At 27.6% G+C, this 21,245-nt stretch overlaps 1 protein-coding gene across 1 annotated transcript in view; it reads right to left on the minus strand.

The window, feature by feature from the left end:
* Nucleotides 1-3,785, minus strand: part of LOC107846175 (protein trichome birefringence-like 41) — a 9,289-nt gene extending 5,504 nt beyond the window's left edge. Inside the window, exons 1-5 of the mRNA XM_047412958.1 lie at nucleotides 3,393-3,785; nucleotides 2,104-2,275; nucleotides 1,495-1,670; nucleotides 819-977; nucleotides 7-245 (exon numbers count right to left, since the gene is read on the minus strand). Coding sequence (XP_047268914.1) covers nucleotides 7-245; nucleotides 819-977; nucleotides 1,495-1,670; nucleotides 2,104-2,275; nucleotides 3,393-3,652 — 1,006 coding nt within the window. The 5' untranslated portion in view covers nucleotides 3,653-3,785. The remainder of the gene's footprint in view (nucleotides 1-6; nucleotides 246-818; nucleotides 978-1,494; nucleotides 1,671-2,103; nucleotides 2,276-3,392) is intronic.
* Nucleotides 3,786-21,245: the final 17,460 nt, after the last annotated feature.

Here is a 21,245-nt window from a genome sequence, read left to right on the forward strand (position 1 = left end):
CAAGGCACCAATGAGTACAATCCATGCCTTTGAAACGATTGTATTTGCTTGGATGTCCATCTTTTCTCAGCTGTGATAGCTTTGTTATGTCAAGTAAAGATACTGCTCCTGGCTTTGTCATGTTGTTTAATACTTGTTTCACTATGTCCACAACAATTGGTAGTCCACTTGGGTATGTTGATCCATTCACTGGAGTTATTTCATTCAAGCAATTGTTCACAGCAGGTTCACCCCAATCTGATCCACTGTTCATATCCATTAGAATACAAGGATAGTGAGTTTAAGTTCTATGAAATGACGATGTCAAAAATATTTATACGATCAATAAACCTCATAATGAGAATTATTGATAAAAATGGCGACCAACCTAATGTTAATATAGGTTAAAATTCACTTTTTTAAAAAGAAAATCTAGGCACTACCCGTGCATATAGCTTAAATCAATTAAATCACATCACTACTAATAGGGTAATTGCAATTTTAATCCCTCAACTATTCATAAATTCAATATTTTGGTTTTTGAGATATTTTGCGGAGCATATACTACTTTACATTAAAACGTGTCACACCACGTTACTTTTCATTAAAATAAGTTTTTCAATTAGTTGAAAGCCAAATGTGCTTACCAGATGTCACAAAGGACCAAAATTAAGTATCTATTGATATCTCAATTATTAAAATTTCAAATTTCCCAAACTATTATGTTCCTTCATCTTTGCACTAGTCTATTCTTGAAAAGAGATTTGTAACATAAAATGGAAGAAGTATTTAGAGCTCAAAACAAGTAGTAAGTAGTTTATGAATTGAAAGTGACTTACTGATAATGGGCTGGAGATGTTCCTTGAAAGAAAACTTTAGTTTTTGCTGTATCCACATCTGTATCAACCCAGCCGGCCCATGTATTTAGTCCAGCCCGAAATGCTTCTACCCGGTTCATATCTTTCAATAACTTGCCACCAACTTCAACAAAATCCCACCTACAACCAAATAATCGCACATTGTAAACTCATATTTTCAAACAATGATTATTATTAAAAAATGAAAAATAGTGTGATGCAGTAGTTTATACAATGTCTTATCTTGTATTTCTACAAGAGGCTACTTTCACGGTGCGAAACCTCAACCTCTTGATCATACTAGGAAAAATTGGCATATAATACATATACAAACATTCCAAATTGGCTCCAGTTGGCAAATAAACGCTTCAACTTTAAGAATACACATCTAGTACTCGTACCTACAATGTCAAATGAACACTTCAACTTACAAAATGACAGTTAAGGCACATCCAAATTTATATGTCACGTCAAAGTTAGAATATTTAGTTGCAGTTGACTTTAAGTTGAAGTGTTTACTTTACATTCTAAAAATTTAAGTACTGAAAGGAGGTTAAATTTGACTGTTCATTTATATATTGTGTCATTTGAAAATAGAAAAAGAACTTAGACATGGTATGAATGTTAATAGACATGAGATGAATATCAATTAACATACTGTTGTCCAGGTGGTCTTCTTGTATACCAAAGCCAAGTGTTGAAAATCAAAAGGTCAAATTCCTTCCAAATCTGTCCACTTTTAATTGAATCCAGCTTCAACACTCGTCCAACACTTTCAACTTCAATGTCTACTAAAAGGTTCGAATGAAATAATACTATTTCAACTCCATAATCCTGCAATTTTAAGAAAGAAAAAGATATTTCAGGCATTTCTTTAAGTTAAAGAAACACACACAATATCAATTTATTTAGAGTGAATAATGTAAAACATATACTTAGTTACAATTTGTTTGACTTGATTTGAAATTACTAATGTTTAGTATGAATTCGAATGTCTGTAATTTTTTTAGGCGTATTTAAAAATTAGATTAAAACCTATAAATCAAAATAGGTGACAATTCTAAATAATTGTCCTATATTGATTAGAAATATCTATTAAACACTCACAATGACCATACAACTAAAAGAATATCTATAATAGATCCCTTGTGTAAGTCTCTTATACTTGTTTAGTTGTTAGATAGGAGTAATGATTTAATAAAAGAATTATGCTAAGAGTTGTATGTGTTGCAATTTCCAATACTATAAATCCATACGTAAAACTTACCAGAAATGTGACAGTGGCATTTTCTCTATATATTTCTTGCGTGAATTTTGCTTCTGGGACAGCACCATGTAGCAAGCACAGAAGGGATTGAAAACTGTTGAGACTCAAAGAATCCCCAATATACATTATCTTTTTTCCCTTGAATCTTTCCAAAAAATCTTTCCCATCAAATCTATAAATTAGTCCAAAAATAGACACAAAAAAATGAATAAAAAAAAAAAATCAACAAGTTAGAATTGAAAAGAAAAATATGTGCACAAGGACGGCTCAACAAATTTGGTGGCGTAAAGCCAACTCTTAATAAAAAGTTTCAGATGTATTCAATAAAATTAGCTTTTGTGTGCATCTTGTGTGACGTACGTGCATATAATGCGATGTACGTGCATCTTATGTGCATTTTGTGTGTCAGCCGTCATACGTGCATTTTATTGTCAGTTAGTAAAAATATTTTAAAATCACACAAATATTATTATTATTATTATCGTTAAAATTTGTGTGTAATATACTACCATTGTAACTATCTTCTAACTTAAAAATGGAAACTCCAAAAAAGTTGGAACCCAAGTCATTGTTTTAGCGGGTTTATGGTATAACCGGCCCTGTATGTGCACAACATTTACTTATTATTAATTAGTGGCCATAGATGTGAACAAACACAATTAGCAGCATGTCTCTCCCCACCACTTTGATATTTAAGAAAACGGTTCAAAACATCTTTGACAATGAAAAACATTGTTGTATTTGATTTTACATCCACTGTCAAGTAAGTTGATAAATTGTTTCCTTCGACATATTCATTGATTCAATTGAACGCAAGTCCAAAGGAGGTCCACATATACAAATATCATTAAATTAAATGATTAAAGTTTAATGCTTTTTTCAAATATATAGAGTTAGGTAGGGTGCAGGGGTTCATCCAAACCTTCTTTAGCGAATAAGTATACTATTTATATATGATTAAAATTACTTTTTATGTTTATATAGTAGATATTAAACCCCTTTGACTTCTTCAACGTTGAGTATAAAATCTTTATACAATTACAATCATGTTATTTATAATAAAAGTTCAAGAAAATATCTATTAGAAGTACTAATCAACTGATAACTTGATTAAAATAGTAATTAATTTACTGCCACAGGTTAAAAAAATCAATGTTACTGTAATGGTGTAAATAATTTAGATACTGTTAACATATATATAACTTAAACTCATTTATATCAAAATAAAAAGAAGAATTGTCATATAAAACAGAACAGATGAATATTATATATTTTAGAGAGAGATGAACCTGGGCAAGTTACAGCCATTATTGGGCTGCCATCTATATTGAAGATATTCAAGATTTGTTCTGCCATATTTGATGCAATCAAATTCCTTCCTTATGAATGGACATGCTGTTGAATTATACAATGGATATGTATTATCAATAACCCAACTTCCTTCAAATAAATCACAGCCAAAATCACAGCCATTTGCTTCTGATGAGCCAATTAACACCGCTAAAACAACAACTACAAAGCAAAACTTCTCAATAAATACTCTGCCCATTTTTATTCCCAAAGGAGTAAAAATAAAGTGAGAATTATTATGATTGAAATAAGGCTGCAGGATAATGGTATATGCAGAGCTGTTGCGATATTTATGTGTGGGGAAAATGTTTTATTTAAGGGAATTTTTTATTATTAAAACAAACCTAATTCAATCTGTTTCTTAAATCTAAAAAGTTCATATATAGTAATTAGGAACACATTAGATGGCCGTAATTTTCCAATAAGTTCATACATGTAATAATTAACCAATACTAAAAGAGTTGATAATGATGTACTCAATCATTTGGATTTATGTTGTATCATTTATTGTTAAAGCTTAATACTCCCTCCGTCCTCATTTTACCCGTCCCAAATTTCTTAATTTGGTGTCCTTTTTTACTTATTAAGACAAAATAATTTTTTTTTCTAATTATACCCTTAGTATAATTGTTTACTCCTTATTATTAGCGTTCTTGAAAAATATTGCAACTAGGAGTACCATTAAAAGTACACCATTAAGAATATAAATGGTGTTTTGGATGAGCAAAATGGTAAAGTTACATTACCAATCATTGTTTTCTTAATAGTTGTGCCATCCCAATTTGAGACGGATAAAATGGGATGAAGGGAGTATATAATCAGCCTCTTAAATTTGACAGAATATTTCTTTTGTAGTCAATGATATAGATTTATGTTGTGTATTTCAGTTTTGACTATTATTTATTACTAGCTTAATATATGACTAACCCCTTAAATTTAAAAAAATATTTTGTTTAGGCACTCAAATTAAATGTTGTTTCAGATGAACACAACTTCAAAATAAAATATTTTAATTAGATATTTTTTATTTAACTTTTGATATATATTTTTTGCGTGCATTCTCATTTATTAGTTAGGTAGTTAAGTTAGTTACATAAAATATGTCATTTCTTTTATTTATATGCATTCGCCTCAATAAGTCGTAAAATTTCAACAATTTCTGCTTGAGGTTGATGCATATGATTAAACGAGTTGACATAATTTATATGGTTAACTTAACTATCTAATAATTGGATAAAAACACGCGCAACAGATTTCAAAATTAAATTGAAAAAGTCTATTTGAAATACTTTATTATGGGTTTAGGCGTTTAATTCAAGCATAAATTAGTTAGAGAGTCTAAATGAGAAACTCTGATAAATTTAAGAGGCTGACTCTATGAGATTCCCTAATTTTGGCAGATCGTTTTATTACATGATTCTCATTCTATTTTGATCAACTTAATTTTTTCTCATGCTTAAAAGACTTTCTATTTTTAATACTTTTTTCGAATTTTTCTTATACAAAATTTTCAATTATAGCATTTATAATGGGGAAAATTATGATTTATATATGAAGCAATTTACCAGACATGTTGCTTTCTTTTTTTTTTTTCGAATTAAATAAGTTAATATCCTTGTTAATCGAGTTATTGACGATGACATGCAACTTCTTATTCCGAAATAAGGTAAACAGAAGTTATATTTGATAATTATGTGTATGCCTCATTAAGAGGAAAAAAAAATCAAATTTTATAAAATATCAGATAACTTTATAATTTGATTCTTTCTCATTTCGATAATAAATATTTATTCACACCAATATTTATGCCGAATATATTTTTGTTAAAATAATAAATATATTTTATAATAATCAATTTCCATCTAGATTAAGCATTTATATTAATGGCTAATACATTTCCTTTTTTAGCTTAAAAATATTCTAGAATGTTTGTTTTTTCTCTAAGTCTATGATCTACATTAATGCTAAAATATTTAGTTCCTTTTAGTTTAATATCTACATGGAAAGTAACATATTTTTTTTCCTTCAGTTCTCTATAAACAGTGATATACTCTTTTAAAAATCAATAATATGATTAAGCGATAAATAATTTATATAAAGGACACGTATTTTGTATTTGAGTAATTTGATACAAACATAGTATGCAGATAAAATGGTTTGGTTTTATAGCCATTTATAATTTTTGTAATTTAATTTGATGATTTTTTATAAGAGACCTACACTTCAAACCTAAAAAATTTAAAAGAGGTTATTTTTCTTTTCTTCAATTTATAAGCGGTCAATAAATTTAATTTCCTCCTTTTTGATGCGACCAAATAAAAGTTGTACATATTAATGAGAAAGAGTTGTTAAAGCAACAGACTCAGAGCCAAGGCTGGATCTGTGATGAGCATTTGCAATTTTCACATGGCAAACACCTCACTTATACATACACCTCCCCATTATTTATTGTTTCTTGCTCTACCATATGTCTCTCTCTTAACAATACTCATAAACATTTCTAAATCATGTAAAGTAATGTTCATCTTATTCTCATGAAACCTATATGTAAAATGAATGTTAAATAGATTCATAAGTTCATATAATATGGTACATTAGACATTGTTTTTGTGTATATGTGTGAGTACATTCAGTTTCCTTTTTTTTTTAAGTATATATTTTCTAAGTTATAACTTTTATGGTCTTTGGAAGATGCAAGATATGAAGCAATAATAGAGATACAGAGCAATAAAAAGAAGATAACTAAGGATAAAGAAAGAAGACAAAGAAAGTAATTCAAGTTATTAAAGGTGAAAAAGACATATGAAAGATTTAAAATAGCTAGATAGTTTTACGTAAATTATTATGTAAGTAGCCTTAGGCTTTTTGACTTTTCTTAGTCTTTTTTGGCAAGTAATGCCATTATTAGATTAGACATGTGTAAAAATTAGTTTATTGTATCCGGTTAGCTTCTGGATTATGTAATTTGTATGTGGTTCTTGGATGTTTATAGCTCTGGGATTAGTATTTAAGAAGGTTTGTATTTTGTAAATATTTTCTATGTATGTTAGGGCTGTATAGTTGTAGATCTTTTTATCTTGGTTTAAACTGTCTCGATATGTAGTAATTTGTGGAGGTATGAACATGAGATCTTTTGGTGTATTTGGAATATATGGTTTATCAAATAGTTTGTTTAGGTTCATATTTGTGTTTTTTCTAACTCCTTTGCTTGTACCTACAGAAATAGATTGATAAACGTTATGGATTTTACGGAGTATCCCAACATCTCCTTCTAGCTCTGGAATTTTAATGTCTTCCGATCAACATAGCTCTGAAATTTTAATGTCTTCTGATCGACATAGCTATGCACACTGTTGAGTTAGCTGATTTGTAGCTTCAGACTTCAGTTTAACTTCATTAGTCTTTAGCTTTTCTATTTCATTACCCATACTGTCCACTTTCATTGAAAGCGTAGTTAGGGTTTTGAATATCTTTTCTAAAGTATCATCTTCTATTATATCAGTCTGTGTAGCCTTTTCTTGATATGTAATTTGTAATAACATTTTTGTTAGTACTAATTACTTCAATTGTAAATGTAAAATTTAATATATTCAATACTAGTCTCCGAATCTCTTTTGTTGTAACTGAATTTTGTATTTTCTTTGTTAGCCACCAACGTACCTGTGTATTATCTGTTCGTACAATAAACTTGTTATATACAATATATGACTCAAATGCTAATAAACATCTATATAATGAGCATAATTCATTTCTATTTATTTCCCATTTTATTTCTGTTTCATTAAACGTACCTGAGTAGTATCTACAATGGTGTTCTAATTTTTCTTCTTCATATCTATATTTAAGTACTCCTTCATAATTATATTCACTAGTATCTGCTTCTACTAGATATATAAATTTTCTATTTTCGTCTAGAAATTATAATTTTGGTAATTCTTTGCAAAGTATTTTTATTTTTTGAACCTGTTTTTTATCTTCTTCATTGTAATTATATTCTACATCCTTTTTAAAATTTTTTTGTAAAGGCTTTAGGTTTTCTGCTAATTTTGGTATATATTCTCTTACTTGATTTACTAATCCTAAAAATGACTGTAATTTCTTTTTTGTATCTAATTCTTCTTTGAAATTTATTATTTTTTGTACTAAATGTTGTTGCATTTTTACTCCACTTTTATCTATTTGTATTCCTAAAAATTCTATTTGATTTTTCATAATTTCAGCTTTCTTCTCACTTAAACTTATTCCCGAATTTTTTATTATATCTGTAAATTGTTCTAATAACTTTAAATGTTCTTCTTTTGTTTTTGTATATAATAGTATATCATCTATGTATACTAGACAATTAGGTAATTGTTTAAAATAACTATCCATAAAATGTTGATATCTACCTGGTGCATTTTTATATCCAAATGATAGTATATTTCATTCATAAAATTCTTGTGGTACCGTAAATGCAGTTAATTTCTTAGATTCTTCTTCTAACTTTAAATGGTAAAATCCTGATTTACAATCAAATTTACTAAAGTAATTATATCCTTGTATTTGTCTTATTTTTAATATCTTATTTAGTATTAGGTAATTATATGTCATAGTTTTTACATTTAAATTTCTATAATCAATAACCATCCTACTTTTTCCTCTTTTTTGTTCACTATGTTTATTTACTATAAATGTTGGGCTATTATGTTTACTATTACTTTTTTGTATATATTGTTTTTCTAATAATTCTTTTATGTGCATTTTAAATTCTTTTAAATCATCAAAATTATATGTTAATGGTTTCTGGGTTGTTATGCTATTTTTATCTATTAATTCAAATTTTGTAGTAGTTTTATGTTTTTCCCATCCTGTTAATAGATCTTCACTATATAATTGTTCTAATTTTTTCTTAATTATTTCTATCTTATTTATTGAAAATATAATTATTTCCTTTTTATTTATTAAAAATACGACTAGTTCTATTGTATCTTCAGTATTTTTTATATTTTCTAATTTTTGTGTAATTTTTTCACTCCCTTCTACCCAATCAATTTTCTTTCTTATTTTATTAGTAACTCTTTTTGCTCTTACTTTCTGGTTACATGGTGTTGTAAACCACCAATCTGTTATAGTTATTATATGTGGGTATAATTTATCTAAAAACGGCATTCCTAAAAACATATCTTTTGATGTTAGCTCATAATTATAGATTTCTTCTATTGTTAATATTTTATCTCATACTTGTGTTTTTACATTCTTGGCTTTATAAGTAATTAAGCTTCCTTCGTTATTAAATCCTTTAACTATTATTGGTGTTTTTAATTTATCTCATTTACTTTTTGGTAAACAATTATATCTACATAAATTAGCTTCTGCTCCTGTATCTATCATAGGCGTATAATATCCACTGTAATACCCTTCTACTACTATCTTCATTAATACATATATTTTCATATCATGTTAAAGCTCTTCTTAAGAATAATTTCTCTCTGTTATATGTTATAGATAATTGTGTATGTTTTGATTTTACTTGTTCTAGCCATTTTATTCCTAATATTATGTCTGCTTTTTGTATTTCTTCCTTTATTTCAAATTCTATTTTTATTTTTCTAGCTCCTATTGTTATTTCTTTTTATGCTATATTTTTAGTGTAAGCTTCTTGGTTGATCTGGGCATATATTATTGTCAAATTTTATTTCCTCATTTTTTATTAGATATCTTGCTATATAATTTTCTTCTTGTCCTGTATTTAAGAGTATTAAATATTCTTTTTTCATTTATTGTTCCTGTTATGTAATATTGGTTTAAATTAGTTGTTGAACTTGTTTCATAACTTGTTCTTTTTTATGAACTTGATGATTCTGATTTTTCATAAGCTATTCTTTTTGTTGTACTTATTCTATCATTTATTATTTCTAAATTTTCTTCTATATCTATGTCTCTATAACTATAATCATTATTATCAATTATTTTTACAAATTGTTCGAAAGGACTTTGTATTTTGTTAATTTTATTTTTTTCCGTTATTTTATGTTTTGTTGTTAATACATATAGATTTTTACATCTTACTGCAAATATTTTACTTCCTTGGGTTAGTTCTATTTCTGATATTTTCCAATATAATACTAATGATTTATCTATATTTTTATCTGTTATTGCTATTGAATAATTTGCACTTATTATAAATTTAAATTTTTGGTATATTAAATTTCCTTTTATGGCAGTTATTATACTTTTTTCTATAGGTTTTATAATTCTATCATCTGCTAGGTATAATTCTATTGGTGTATCTATTCCTTCTCTAAAACACGCTTTTATCAATAACTCTGTTCCTCCAAGGTGTACATATTTTATTGGGTTTTTACTTTTTATATTATTTATTTCTTTATTAATTATTCTTTTTGTTACTAGTGGTATACTAGCTTTTCCTTTTATATATCTACAATCTATTACATGTTCTTTTTGACTTACTACGTAGTATTCTTCTTTTCTTCTACTAAATATGTTTTTTATTGTTGGTATTTTAAATATTTTTTGTACACTTAAATATAATTCTTTTCCTTTTATTTCATCAAATATATGACTATCAAATATTATTTTTTGATATGTTCCTTCTTCATTTAAATATTCTTCCTTTGTTATTATTTTTATATCTTCTTCGGTTATTTGGTTTATTCTTATATCTTCTTCAGTCATTTAATTCATCTAATTCACTATCTATTTCATTATCTGTTTCATTCTCTGAAATTTCATGTATATTATCTTCACTTTCTAATTTGTAATCTATATAATCTATCTGCATATAGTCTGTATTTTCTATTTTTATTTATGATATTTGTTTATTTTTTGGGTTTTTAGGTAATTTACAATCTCTAGCTAAATGTCCTAATTTTCCGCAATTATAACAATTATATTCTTTTATAGATTTTTTTTTTCCTATATGGTCTTTTATGTTTATAATTTTTTACATAATATTTTTTCTTGGTTTCTTATATTTATATTTTAATTTTTTGTATTTCTTATATTTCTTATGTCTTTTTCTTTTCTTATAATATCTTTCTTCGCATCCAAATTGAGGTGCTATTTTATCTTTGCAACATGCTAAATTTCTTATTAATATTTTTTTTATTTTTATTTCTTCTCTATATTTTTCACATAGGTTTCTATACCATTGTCGTAAAAATTTTATTCTTGCTCCTAAAGTATCTACTATTTTTGCTTCATCCCAACTTTTTATTATTTTTGAACTAAATGGTTCAGGTAATTTATTAAAATATAACTTTCTTATTTCTTTACTTTCTTTTGTATTATATGTTCCTTTATAATAATATTCTTTAAATGCGCAAGTATACTCATCTATGTAACACATATTACATATTGCTAATTTAACATTAAATTCCTATTTATATCTTTCTCTTCATTTTATTCTTTTTCTGTTGTTGTCATGCTGCTAAATTCGTCTTTTATAGCTACTTCATATTTTTTTAATAATTTTATAGGTATTAATTTAGTTGTAGTTGTTGATGATGTTTCTTTTGTAGGTTTTCAGTTCTTAATACCCTTTTACTATTTTTAGTTAGATTTGAAAACCACAATTTCACTGTTTTTATTAGTATTCTTTCTATATATTCTGGTGCATCTGTTACATTTATATTATTATCTAATAATTGTTTTGTCATATATCATATCCATAATTGTATTATTTTTTTCTGTATCTATTGCACAATCTAAGTCTAAAAAGTTATAATTTTTATTAACTATTTGTTTGGGTGTCCATTTGTCATATTCATCTTTTAGATTATATCTTTTAAATTTATCCTTATAATATGTAGGTTTTCTTATTTCTGATGTTCTAGGTAGTATATTTTCATCTTCTTTTTATCAAGAATATTTATTTCAGTGTTTCCATTTTCTAAGTTTTCTTCATTAATTACTTCTTGTTTTTCATTGATTTCTAAATTTTTTATATTTGTTAAGATTTCTATATATGTTTCACTATCTTCCGAATCATAATTATCTGTTTCTTCAACATCTATTGTATTTATTTCTAATTCCCTAGTTTCTATTTCTTTATTGCTTATTTCTAATTTTTCTTTAAATTGATTTATCTCATTTAATAATTTTTGCTCTTTGTCTTTTTCTTCTTTTTCTTTTTGTCTTTTTCATACAAATCTTTTAGCATTTGTAGTTCTTTTTCTGATTCAGCAATCCTACTATTTTTAGTTTCTTCTATTTTTCGTATTTCTTCTGTAGTTTGTTGTTTTATTTTTTCTATTTCTTTTTTTCTATCTATTTCTTCATTTTCTTTTTCTATTCTTACCATAGCTGTCAATTTATCTTCTAATTTTAATTCTTCTTTTTCTAACATTAAATATAAATGTTCACCTATTTTCTTATACCTTCTTTCTAGATTAGAAAATAGTATTTTTATTTTTAATCCTTCATGGTTTTCATATATTTTTTCATCTATGATAAATTCTTCTTTGTTCATTTTTTATTTAATTGTTAATAGATCATGTTGGTATGTATATTCTAGACTATCTATTGTTGATTCTAAATTTGATATTTCTTCTTTTTGTGCATTTATTGAGTTTTTACTAACTCCGGCAATTATGTTATATTGTAGTCTTTTTATCCTTATTTTTAATTCTTTACGTTTTTTAGATATTATTTGCTTTAATTCTTTATATTTTGATAATTTTTGTACGTTATTCATCTAAATAATATTTTGGGGAATATCTAAATGTAGTTTTATCAGATAAGTCATAATTAATAAATTAATCAAATAAATCCAAATATATACTACTTCCGTAACTTTAAACAGCATAGCTTTGATACCAATTGTAGGGGGTGCGGATAACTTGTGTGGTAAAATAGATTTTTTTATTTGTGAGTGGATATTTCTTAACTTCTCTAAATATTTTTATTTTTATTTTTATTTTAAGTTTATTTATGTTAGTTTTATCGATATTCATATCTTGGAGGGTAATTATATGGTAATTGGTTAAATGATTTATTATAGTATTCTTTATTTTTTTTCCCTTAGTTTTTGTAATTCTTCTATATTATTTTGAAGGTTTTTATTTTTATTTTGAGTTTATTTATGTTAGTTTTATCGATATTCATATTATATGGTAATTGGTTAAATGCTTTACTATAGTATTCTTTATTTTTTTTTTCCTTAGTTTTTGTAATTTTTCTATATTATTTTGAAGGTATTCTAAATATTCTATATCTTTTGTTTCAAAATATCCAATTAGATTATCTTTCATAAGTTTTTCTAATAATATTATTTCTTCCATACTTTGTCTCCAATATTTTAAATATTCATAGTCTAGCATTTTATCCTGTAGTAATTGCAGAGTTACAAATTTTTGTATAATAATTTATCTTAATTGTACTGTAATGTATATCTAATTCTAGATTTTCAATGCTATTTATTATATTGTGTTGTTCTTCTCGTAGCGAGTTTTTTAAATTATATAAACTATCACGTGTACTTTTTCCTAAATTTTCTAGGGTTTCTTCTATCCATATTAATTTTTCTTTTAGATTCTCCATTATTTTTCTAATTCGGTTTCTATAATTAATTTCTTCATTTAGATTATCTTGATTTTCTCTAGTATTTCTAATATATTCTAACATTGCTTAATTTGAATAATATGCATCTGGATAATTGTCCAGGTATAACTGTTCTATCCAATTTATAGTTTCAATTTCATAGTCTAATACTTTTTCTAATATTATTCTCTTAATATCTATAATTTCTATATCTCTAAGTATATATAAGATTAATATTTTAAGATTATCTATCATTTAAAATTTGTTAAATACTTTATTATAATATTTTTTAGTTGTTTGTTTTAATCTCATTAATTCTTCTATATTTTCACTAGGAAATTGTATATTTTATATCTATTTTCCAAAATTCTAAATATACATAATTTATCATAGTTAGTGTGTGGGTTTGGTATGTAAGTATTTATAAGAGTAGTTTGGTAGGTGTGGTATATAATTAATTCTAGTCATAAAATATCTATCAAAAATTTTTTCCAATATGATTTTTCTTATATCTACTATTTCTATATCCTTAAGTACATATAAAACGAGTATTTTAAATTTATCTACCATTTCGTCAGATAAATAATTATTCATTTTTCATAAAATTGCTATTTTCAAAATATTTCCTTCAATCATACACATAACAAAATATGATTAGATTATATTACTATATACTAAATTATTCTTAAATAACATGTTCTTCTGTCACTATTAGCATGGTAATCTAGATACTTTCCCCTTAAACAGAGCCTCTACTCTGGTTACTTCCCTATCATGGCTTCTTGCCTTACCTGTTTCACCTTTAGGATGGCATAGTTCCTAGGGATTTTCCTCCTTTTCCACTTTGCTAATAAACTTCTTAACATGCTATTTTTGGAATAATTCTACTATAAAGTCACTAATATGAACTTATTTTATCATATCATGATTGTTAGGAATTTATGAATTTAGCTATTCATAATAGTAAATGAATATACCTGTTCTGATAGTTTTGATAATTCTAAGCTTTGTTCCTCCATAGATTTTTCCATTGAAATATACCTTTTTTTTTAAATAATCAAATTATCTGTTGTAGACAAGAGAGAGTTATTTGCTTCAACGTATGAAGACTTGCCTTCATCTGAGCAAGTGCTCGTTTATTTATATTCTTAGAAATGAAAATGTGTGCACTGTTTTTCTTTACATCTGTCAGCTACTTTACAAAAGTAAAGAAAAATGTCTCTGCAAAGTCCTAAAGCTAATTTTTACACATGTCTAATCTAATAATGGTACTACTTGCCAAAAAAGACTAAGAAAAGTCAAAAGCCTAAGGCTACTTACATAATAATTTACGTAAAGCTATCTAACTATTTTAAATCTTCCATATGTCTTTTTCACCTTTAATAACTTGAATTACTTTCTTTGTCTTCTTACTTTATCCGTAGTTATCTTCTTTTTATTGCTCTGTATCTCCATTATTGCTTCATATCTTGCATCTTCCAGCTGTCGCTTTTATCTTCTTCTATTCCAGTTGAACTTTTGGGACAACATTATCTTCTCCATTACATTTTGAACATTGATGGCCTGGATATTTATGTCCAATTAACTTGCAATATCTGGTTAATAATTCTTCCGAAATAAATTTTTCTCTAATGGCTCTGACGATAGGTTTTTTCTCTGGATTGAGTAACGTCAAGATCCATTGCCTAACGTCTTCCATATCTGCTTCTCGTAGTTCCTTTGAATTTGAGTATACTATTACATTACCTCGTGAATAATAACTCCATATGGGATTTCTGTTGCGATAAGTGTTTGCTGACTCTTGAAGAATTGTGGATAGTCCGATAATTCTCTTATTTGCATAAAAATTTGGTATCTCAATTCTAGGTATTTCTGGTTGTGGAATAATATCCTCAGGTATAATCATATCTCGGGTCATTCCTATTTTTACAACTTGTATAGGTGATTTAACTTCATCATACAATATCTCTGCTAGTTCCGTGTAAAATTTTATAAAAATTAGGTTACCTTTGGTTATTCTTTTAAAAATGTTAAATGAATCATATATTTCTGGTATATTGGATATTTCATTTCCGTCTTGGGTATATATGGTACTAAGTAGTCCATATTTGTAACAGGTTTTAACTAGATTTGAATTGGTTTTGGGTAAAGCAATTAGCTTATCAGACTCATTAGACATCGATTATCGCATGATAAATAAGAATGTACGAATTCATGTGTGAGGAACAAGCACGAATTACTTATTTTAAGGATTTTTTTTTTCTTTTTTATCTTTACACTTTTATCAAGTGACTGTTAATATTTACATTCGTACCGGAAATTGAAGCCCAATATAATCGTACACATTCACCAAATATTCAGTCTCACAAATTCAGATGATTCCTTGACAACAATATGTACATTCCACGTATATCACCCACCCTGTACTTATAAGAGAATACTATGTAGAGAATACTATGTGTGTGTATTTTTACCTGTTTAGTCATGCATATCCCCATGCATAACAGTGTTAAAGTGTATATCCATGTACATCGTTGTAATTCTTCATGGCATACCTTTTACTCGTTGTCAACATTAATTCCCAAAAATCATAGAGGAAAAAAAAACATTCGATGTAGAATGCAACAACAAAAATCTGATGACCAAGAGAAAACAATGGAAATGTCAACAATGATCTCTAAAAATGACAAACGAATCAAAAAAAAAAAAAAGATACGATCCAATTGCAATTACAAAATCTATTGAAAAAGACAATGAATGTTTTCGACTAAAAAGGGTTTATATGACATGTACAATGAGATTGAAATTTTGGGGGGTTGAGAGATGAAAGAAATTCGTATAATAATGTTATATATGAGGATACTTTTTAGGTTTTTTTCTTTTTCAATTTTTTGGAATTTAGGCTAGGGAAGGAAAAAAGCTGGAGAGAATTACAAAGCCAAAAATCAAACTCTCAGTAATGAAGTAAAAATCCCTCTACCGCCAACCCCTTTTCTTTTTTACCAACGAGCTACTAAGATTTTTCAAAACTATTACTATATATTAGATGAGTATTTTGGGGCCAAAAGAGTCATCATGGGTTACCATACATTAATTGAATATTGGGTTGTTTATGTCATATAGTGGGCCGAGTGCTACTTGCTTGATTTAGTTTTGGAAGACAAGGATAGAAGACAAAATTAGTTCATTAGAAGAAGAGGAAGTTTCATAAAGCCGCTTGTCCGACTTTGCCTTTAGTTACCCTATATCCGACGAATGTATCTCTCTCTCTCTCGCTCGTCTTTCTTCTTTCTCTTTCCTCTACTTTTCTCTATTTATGTTTCACAATTTCATGCATCTGTATACTGATATATCCAATATTAATTTTATCTAGTCTATTCAATATAAATTTCATACAGTGTATTCAAAATTAATTTTATCTAGTGTATTCAATATCAATTTTATTTGATATATTCAATAACATGTACCCAGTGTATCTATTTAGAAAAAGAAGAACAAGAAGGAAACGACCAAAAAGAAGATACAAGTTATGTATCTTCTCAAAGTTGCTTACTTATATGCCATATAGACATACATACAAAAATATATATACATACATAAATACACAGATATACATATGTATCTTCTCAAAGATGCATACTTGTCTACCATACAGATCTGTTCACAACAGTGAATTAGAAAAAATATAATTAATGGCCAAGTTGAAGAAGCAAACCACCACCAAACATGTCTATTTAGAGGACTATTTAAAAGGAACCTCTTTTCAGAAATAACTCTTGAGATCACTAATTGAATAAGAATAATTGATTTTGTGCGATTTTTTATATGACTTCTATTATTACTGCTCGGTGGAATTTGAATCATTGTTTGCGATGCAATAGTCGTTCATATGGTAAAGAAATTGGCAGAGATAGAAGATAAATAGGAGATGAAGCATATATGGGCATAGTCATTGGGAAGAAATTGGTAGAGAAAAAAGAGAACTTGCCATATAGTCACGTTGTTAGCTAGATAAGGAGAGAGGGAAGCGAGAGAGAGAGATAGAGAGAGAAAAAGAGAGAGGAAAGAGAATTTGTTAGGAAAAAGAAACCCTTATAGGGTTATGTGATTTTTTAAAACTATAGTCGGGTTGAGTAGATATACGAGTTATGTCTGCTTTATGTTCCTTGGACCTGCCAAAGTTTGGGTGGATTAATAAGCTACTTATTTATGGGCAAATATAAAAAACATAGGAGGTTGGACCCCTAATTACAAGATATACCAAGTAATTGTTCAGATACACAATACAAAATTTGGGTGTATCTGAGGTACACAGATATATTCAAAATTTGTATTATGTATATGAAATACGCAAAATAGACCTAAAATTTGTATTGTGTATCTAAGCAATACAAAGCATTTCACCCGAATTCAATGAAACCATCGACAGAACACCGCCAGTGGAAACGGGTGCTAATCGATTTTATTGATGAGCTACTCTGACAATGATGGAAGTGATAGTAGTAGTGGCCTCGACGGTGATGGAGGTGGTGGATCTAATAACGATGGTGGTGTGGGTTTTAGGGTTACTGGTGGTGATGCTACTAATAGTGATGGTTGTAGAAGAGAGTTAACTAGTTGGGGCGGAGAAGAAGAAGGTGTTGGAGGCGGAGCTGATGCCGAAATTGGTTGTTCATCACTTTATCTACTACAGATTTAGAACTCTGGAAAAATCGAGCGTCGAAGCTCAAGCCAAATTTGAAAAATCCAGTGAGCTCAAGTCAGATCTGGATGTTTTGCATTTAGATACAATAATTTATGTATCTTTGTAATTTTTGTGACTTCGTGTATCTTTTGATTTTGTCTATCTGTGTGATATGAAAAATTTGTGTATCGTTATGATTTTTTGAAAATGTATCTATGCACAGATACACATAGATTTGTATATATTTTAAATTTTAGATACACATTCTCAAATACACAGTTCTAGATATATAGTCTCAGATACACGTGAATCTGTGTATCTGAGATACATAGACATAAGATACATGCAACTCTAGTATGTTTTGTAATTTAATTAAAAGTTAAGAAAACTTTTGTAAATAGCCCCTTATGTTTGACTATTTTATTATTTATCTCTTATTTATTAACTCTATTCAGCTTAACTAGTTCAAAGTTTGCCCATTTAAAGATCTAAAAATTACATAAATATACAAGTTACCTATTAGTTATTACATAATATTCCTATTTTAAAAAGTAATTACAAATATCCCATATTAATTACACAATATCCCTTCCTTTTATTATTTCTCCCTCTTCCGTTCTTATACATTCCAACTCCCGTATTTTGGTCTTAGTAGTGCTCCTTATTCTCCGCCTAAAATCAAGCTTACGTGATTTAAGGTTTCAAAATTTTTAGTTTTCAAGCATTAACTGAACAAAATGATTAACTTCATCACCTTCTTCAGTTAATTTTGAGAGTTGTTTATTTTTTTTAACTTTATCAAATAAAAAATTATTTTGATTTTTTCTTTGTTGCATTTAGTTCTCAAATTATTTTCTTTTGTAATGTCATACCATTATGAGAGTTAAATTATTTCATAATTATTTCATAATTTTCCATCTATTCCAAGTCAGATATTTGGATTTTTGTTCTATATTGCAAGTGCTTAATTCGTAAATTTTAAGCTTTGTAATGAAGTCTGCTCCGAGCTTTAATTTAGGATTTAGTCAGTTAGATGGTAAAGAACAAATAATTTTCGTTGTTGATTTTGTTCCTGATAATTTTGATTACAAGGATCTCAATTTCGTAAAAAATCGATCGAAGTATCGAAACGACCCAGTAACAATGAAGAAATTGAAGAAAGTTATCCGTACAAGTTCAAACAATTAAGTTGTAAAATCGTCAAGTGAGAAAAAAGTTGATGATTCAGGTCAACCACGTCTACCAAAAGTATAGTGTTTATAATACTTTACTTACTTCAGTAAATGATTTCTTATAAGTTGATATACCTAGTGTTACAACATACATCATAATGGTAACATTATACAGTAGAATTGTAGTATAACTTACACTAATTGTGTTAAACTCATATATTAGATTAGTTATACTACACATTAGTTTGGATAAATTATACTTTACAATTGTAACCTTATATAATAAAATTATAATACGTTTTAACTCGACTGTGTTAACCTCATACATTTCTGGTCACATTCTACATTAGATAGTTTACATTATACATCAGAAAGTGTACATTACATATTAATTTTCATGATATCCTTATACTATGTATATGGTTACATTATACATTAGAAAGTTTACATTATACATTAGTTTCATGATATCATTATACATAGATATACTATGTATAAGGTTGTACACATACATGTGGACCTGTTGTATCAGGTTATCTTTCTTATTTTCGAAGTCTGTTGCTATGTTTATTCTTTTTGTGTTTGTATTTTTTTTATTTTTCATTATAACCTGATTTTTTGGTGATAGTTATGATAACTTTACAAATATATATTATTGTATCAGGGAATGAAATATCATATTGACAAAGTTTTGGCTCACACGTGCATATGGTAGCTCATGTAATCGAAAATTTGGAGAAGATATAAAGAACTATTTTGGGAAAGAAATTCTTGGGACATTTAGAAATACAATATTTGGTGTATTACTCGGCATGCCTCAGTGCAAATGGATAGGCCAAATATCCAAATGCCTTCTGATGCTCAAAATTCAATAGGACAAACATGACGAGATTCATGTTTTTGTATAGGATTATATCCTAAAATTTTTTGAGCTTGAGTTTTCCATAATTATTGGTCTTAAATGTACCGATAATATTGATGAATATATGTATATTTCTTCGCCCAAGTCAACTTTGATGTCGAACAAACATTGATTGAACGTGTGAAAATGGAAAACTTTGATAACTCTCAGGATGCACTGAACATTGCCATAATATACTTTGTTCATACATTCTTATTTTCTCAATATCGTGATTCACCGATTAGTTTACCCTACTTTCATATGGTTGAGGATGGTTGTTACAGACATTTTTCATGATAAAAGATTTCGTTTGAGAAGTTGATGAACTCATGGCAACAGAACTTCTTCATCGCAAAATAATTACACTCTTTGGGTGGAATACCACACGTACTCAATGTTTGCATGTTGGAGTTCTCCTCTGAAGTTGATAAAAAAATTGCAGTCCATCAGAGAAATATCATTTCAAAGATATTCAACTGATCTGTAGTGAGTGTGAGGCCTAAATATGAGTCTTTTATGGCTGAATTATTAAGTAAGGTTGATGTATCACCGTTTCTTTATTTTTTAAATTCTTTTTCTTGTTGTTCTAATACTTTTATGTGGCTTACACTTTAACAGTTTGCTTACAGAAATTTACAGCCCACACATAAAGAAGTTCAGAGGTTGGATTTGTCTTTTACGAAGAATTTTAAGATCTGTGATCGAGTTCCAACATCTGTTGCTACCACATCTACTGATCGCAAGTTGAAAAGGGTTGCTGATAAAAATCAACTGCATACTATTTCTACAACTGAAGATTTTGATGATTTCAACACTATATCACCACAAAAATTTTTGATTAAAGTCGGATTATCTTCAGATTTATCAACTGAACAAGTTTCTAAGAGAATAAATACGCTGATGTTTGAGAAAGACAATCCAGGTATGAAAGATGATTAGATTTCTACACATCATCATTCATTAGCTGATGTGTCGGGGTCTTTTTAAAAAAACAGATGCTTCAACAAATAAGGCATCATTTCAATTTGAACATGGCTAACAGAAAAAAACAGTTGCATCTCTGGAGCATGTGTAAGTTAAGACTTTTCCTTCATCTTCTACAATGTCTGATGGGACTTCTATGTTGAAATCAGACATAGATGAGATGAAGTCGTACATCAAGTTTTATGTAAGTAAAATTTCTTATTGCTATTTTTGTTTTAAATAGATGGCGCTGTTACTAATATTTTATTTTGTGTAGTATTAAGGTTGATAAAAAAATTATTGACCTGCTAACAGTAATATCAAATATACCTGCCGGGGTTGTGAAATCTTTGAAGCAAGAAGAAAATAAAGAACCACTGGTATAAAATTTTTACACATTCAGATTTTTTACAGTTAAAAAAATATTTATACAATCATAATGTGATTTTATCTAGGATGAGAAAGAGGTTGATAAGGAAGAAGGCGGCACAGAAGAATCGAAAAAAGAGGAAAGTTAAGTCACAGAGAAGTT

The sequence above is a fragment of the Capsicum annuum genome, chromosome 1, assembly GCF_002878395.1.
Source record: "Capsicum annuum cultivar UCD-10X-F1 chromosome 1, UCD10Xv1.1, whole genome shotgun sequence".
NCBI lineage: Eukaryota > Viridiplantae > Streptophyta > Magnoliopsida > Solanales > Solanaceae > Capsicum > Capsicum annuum.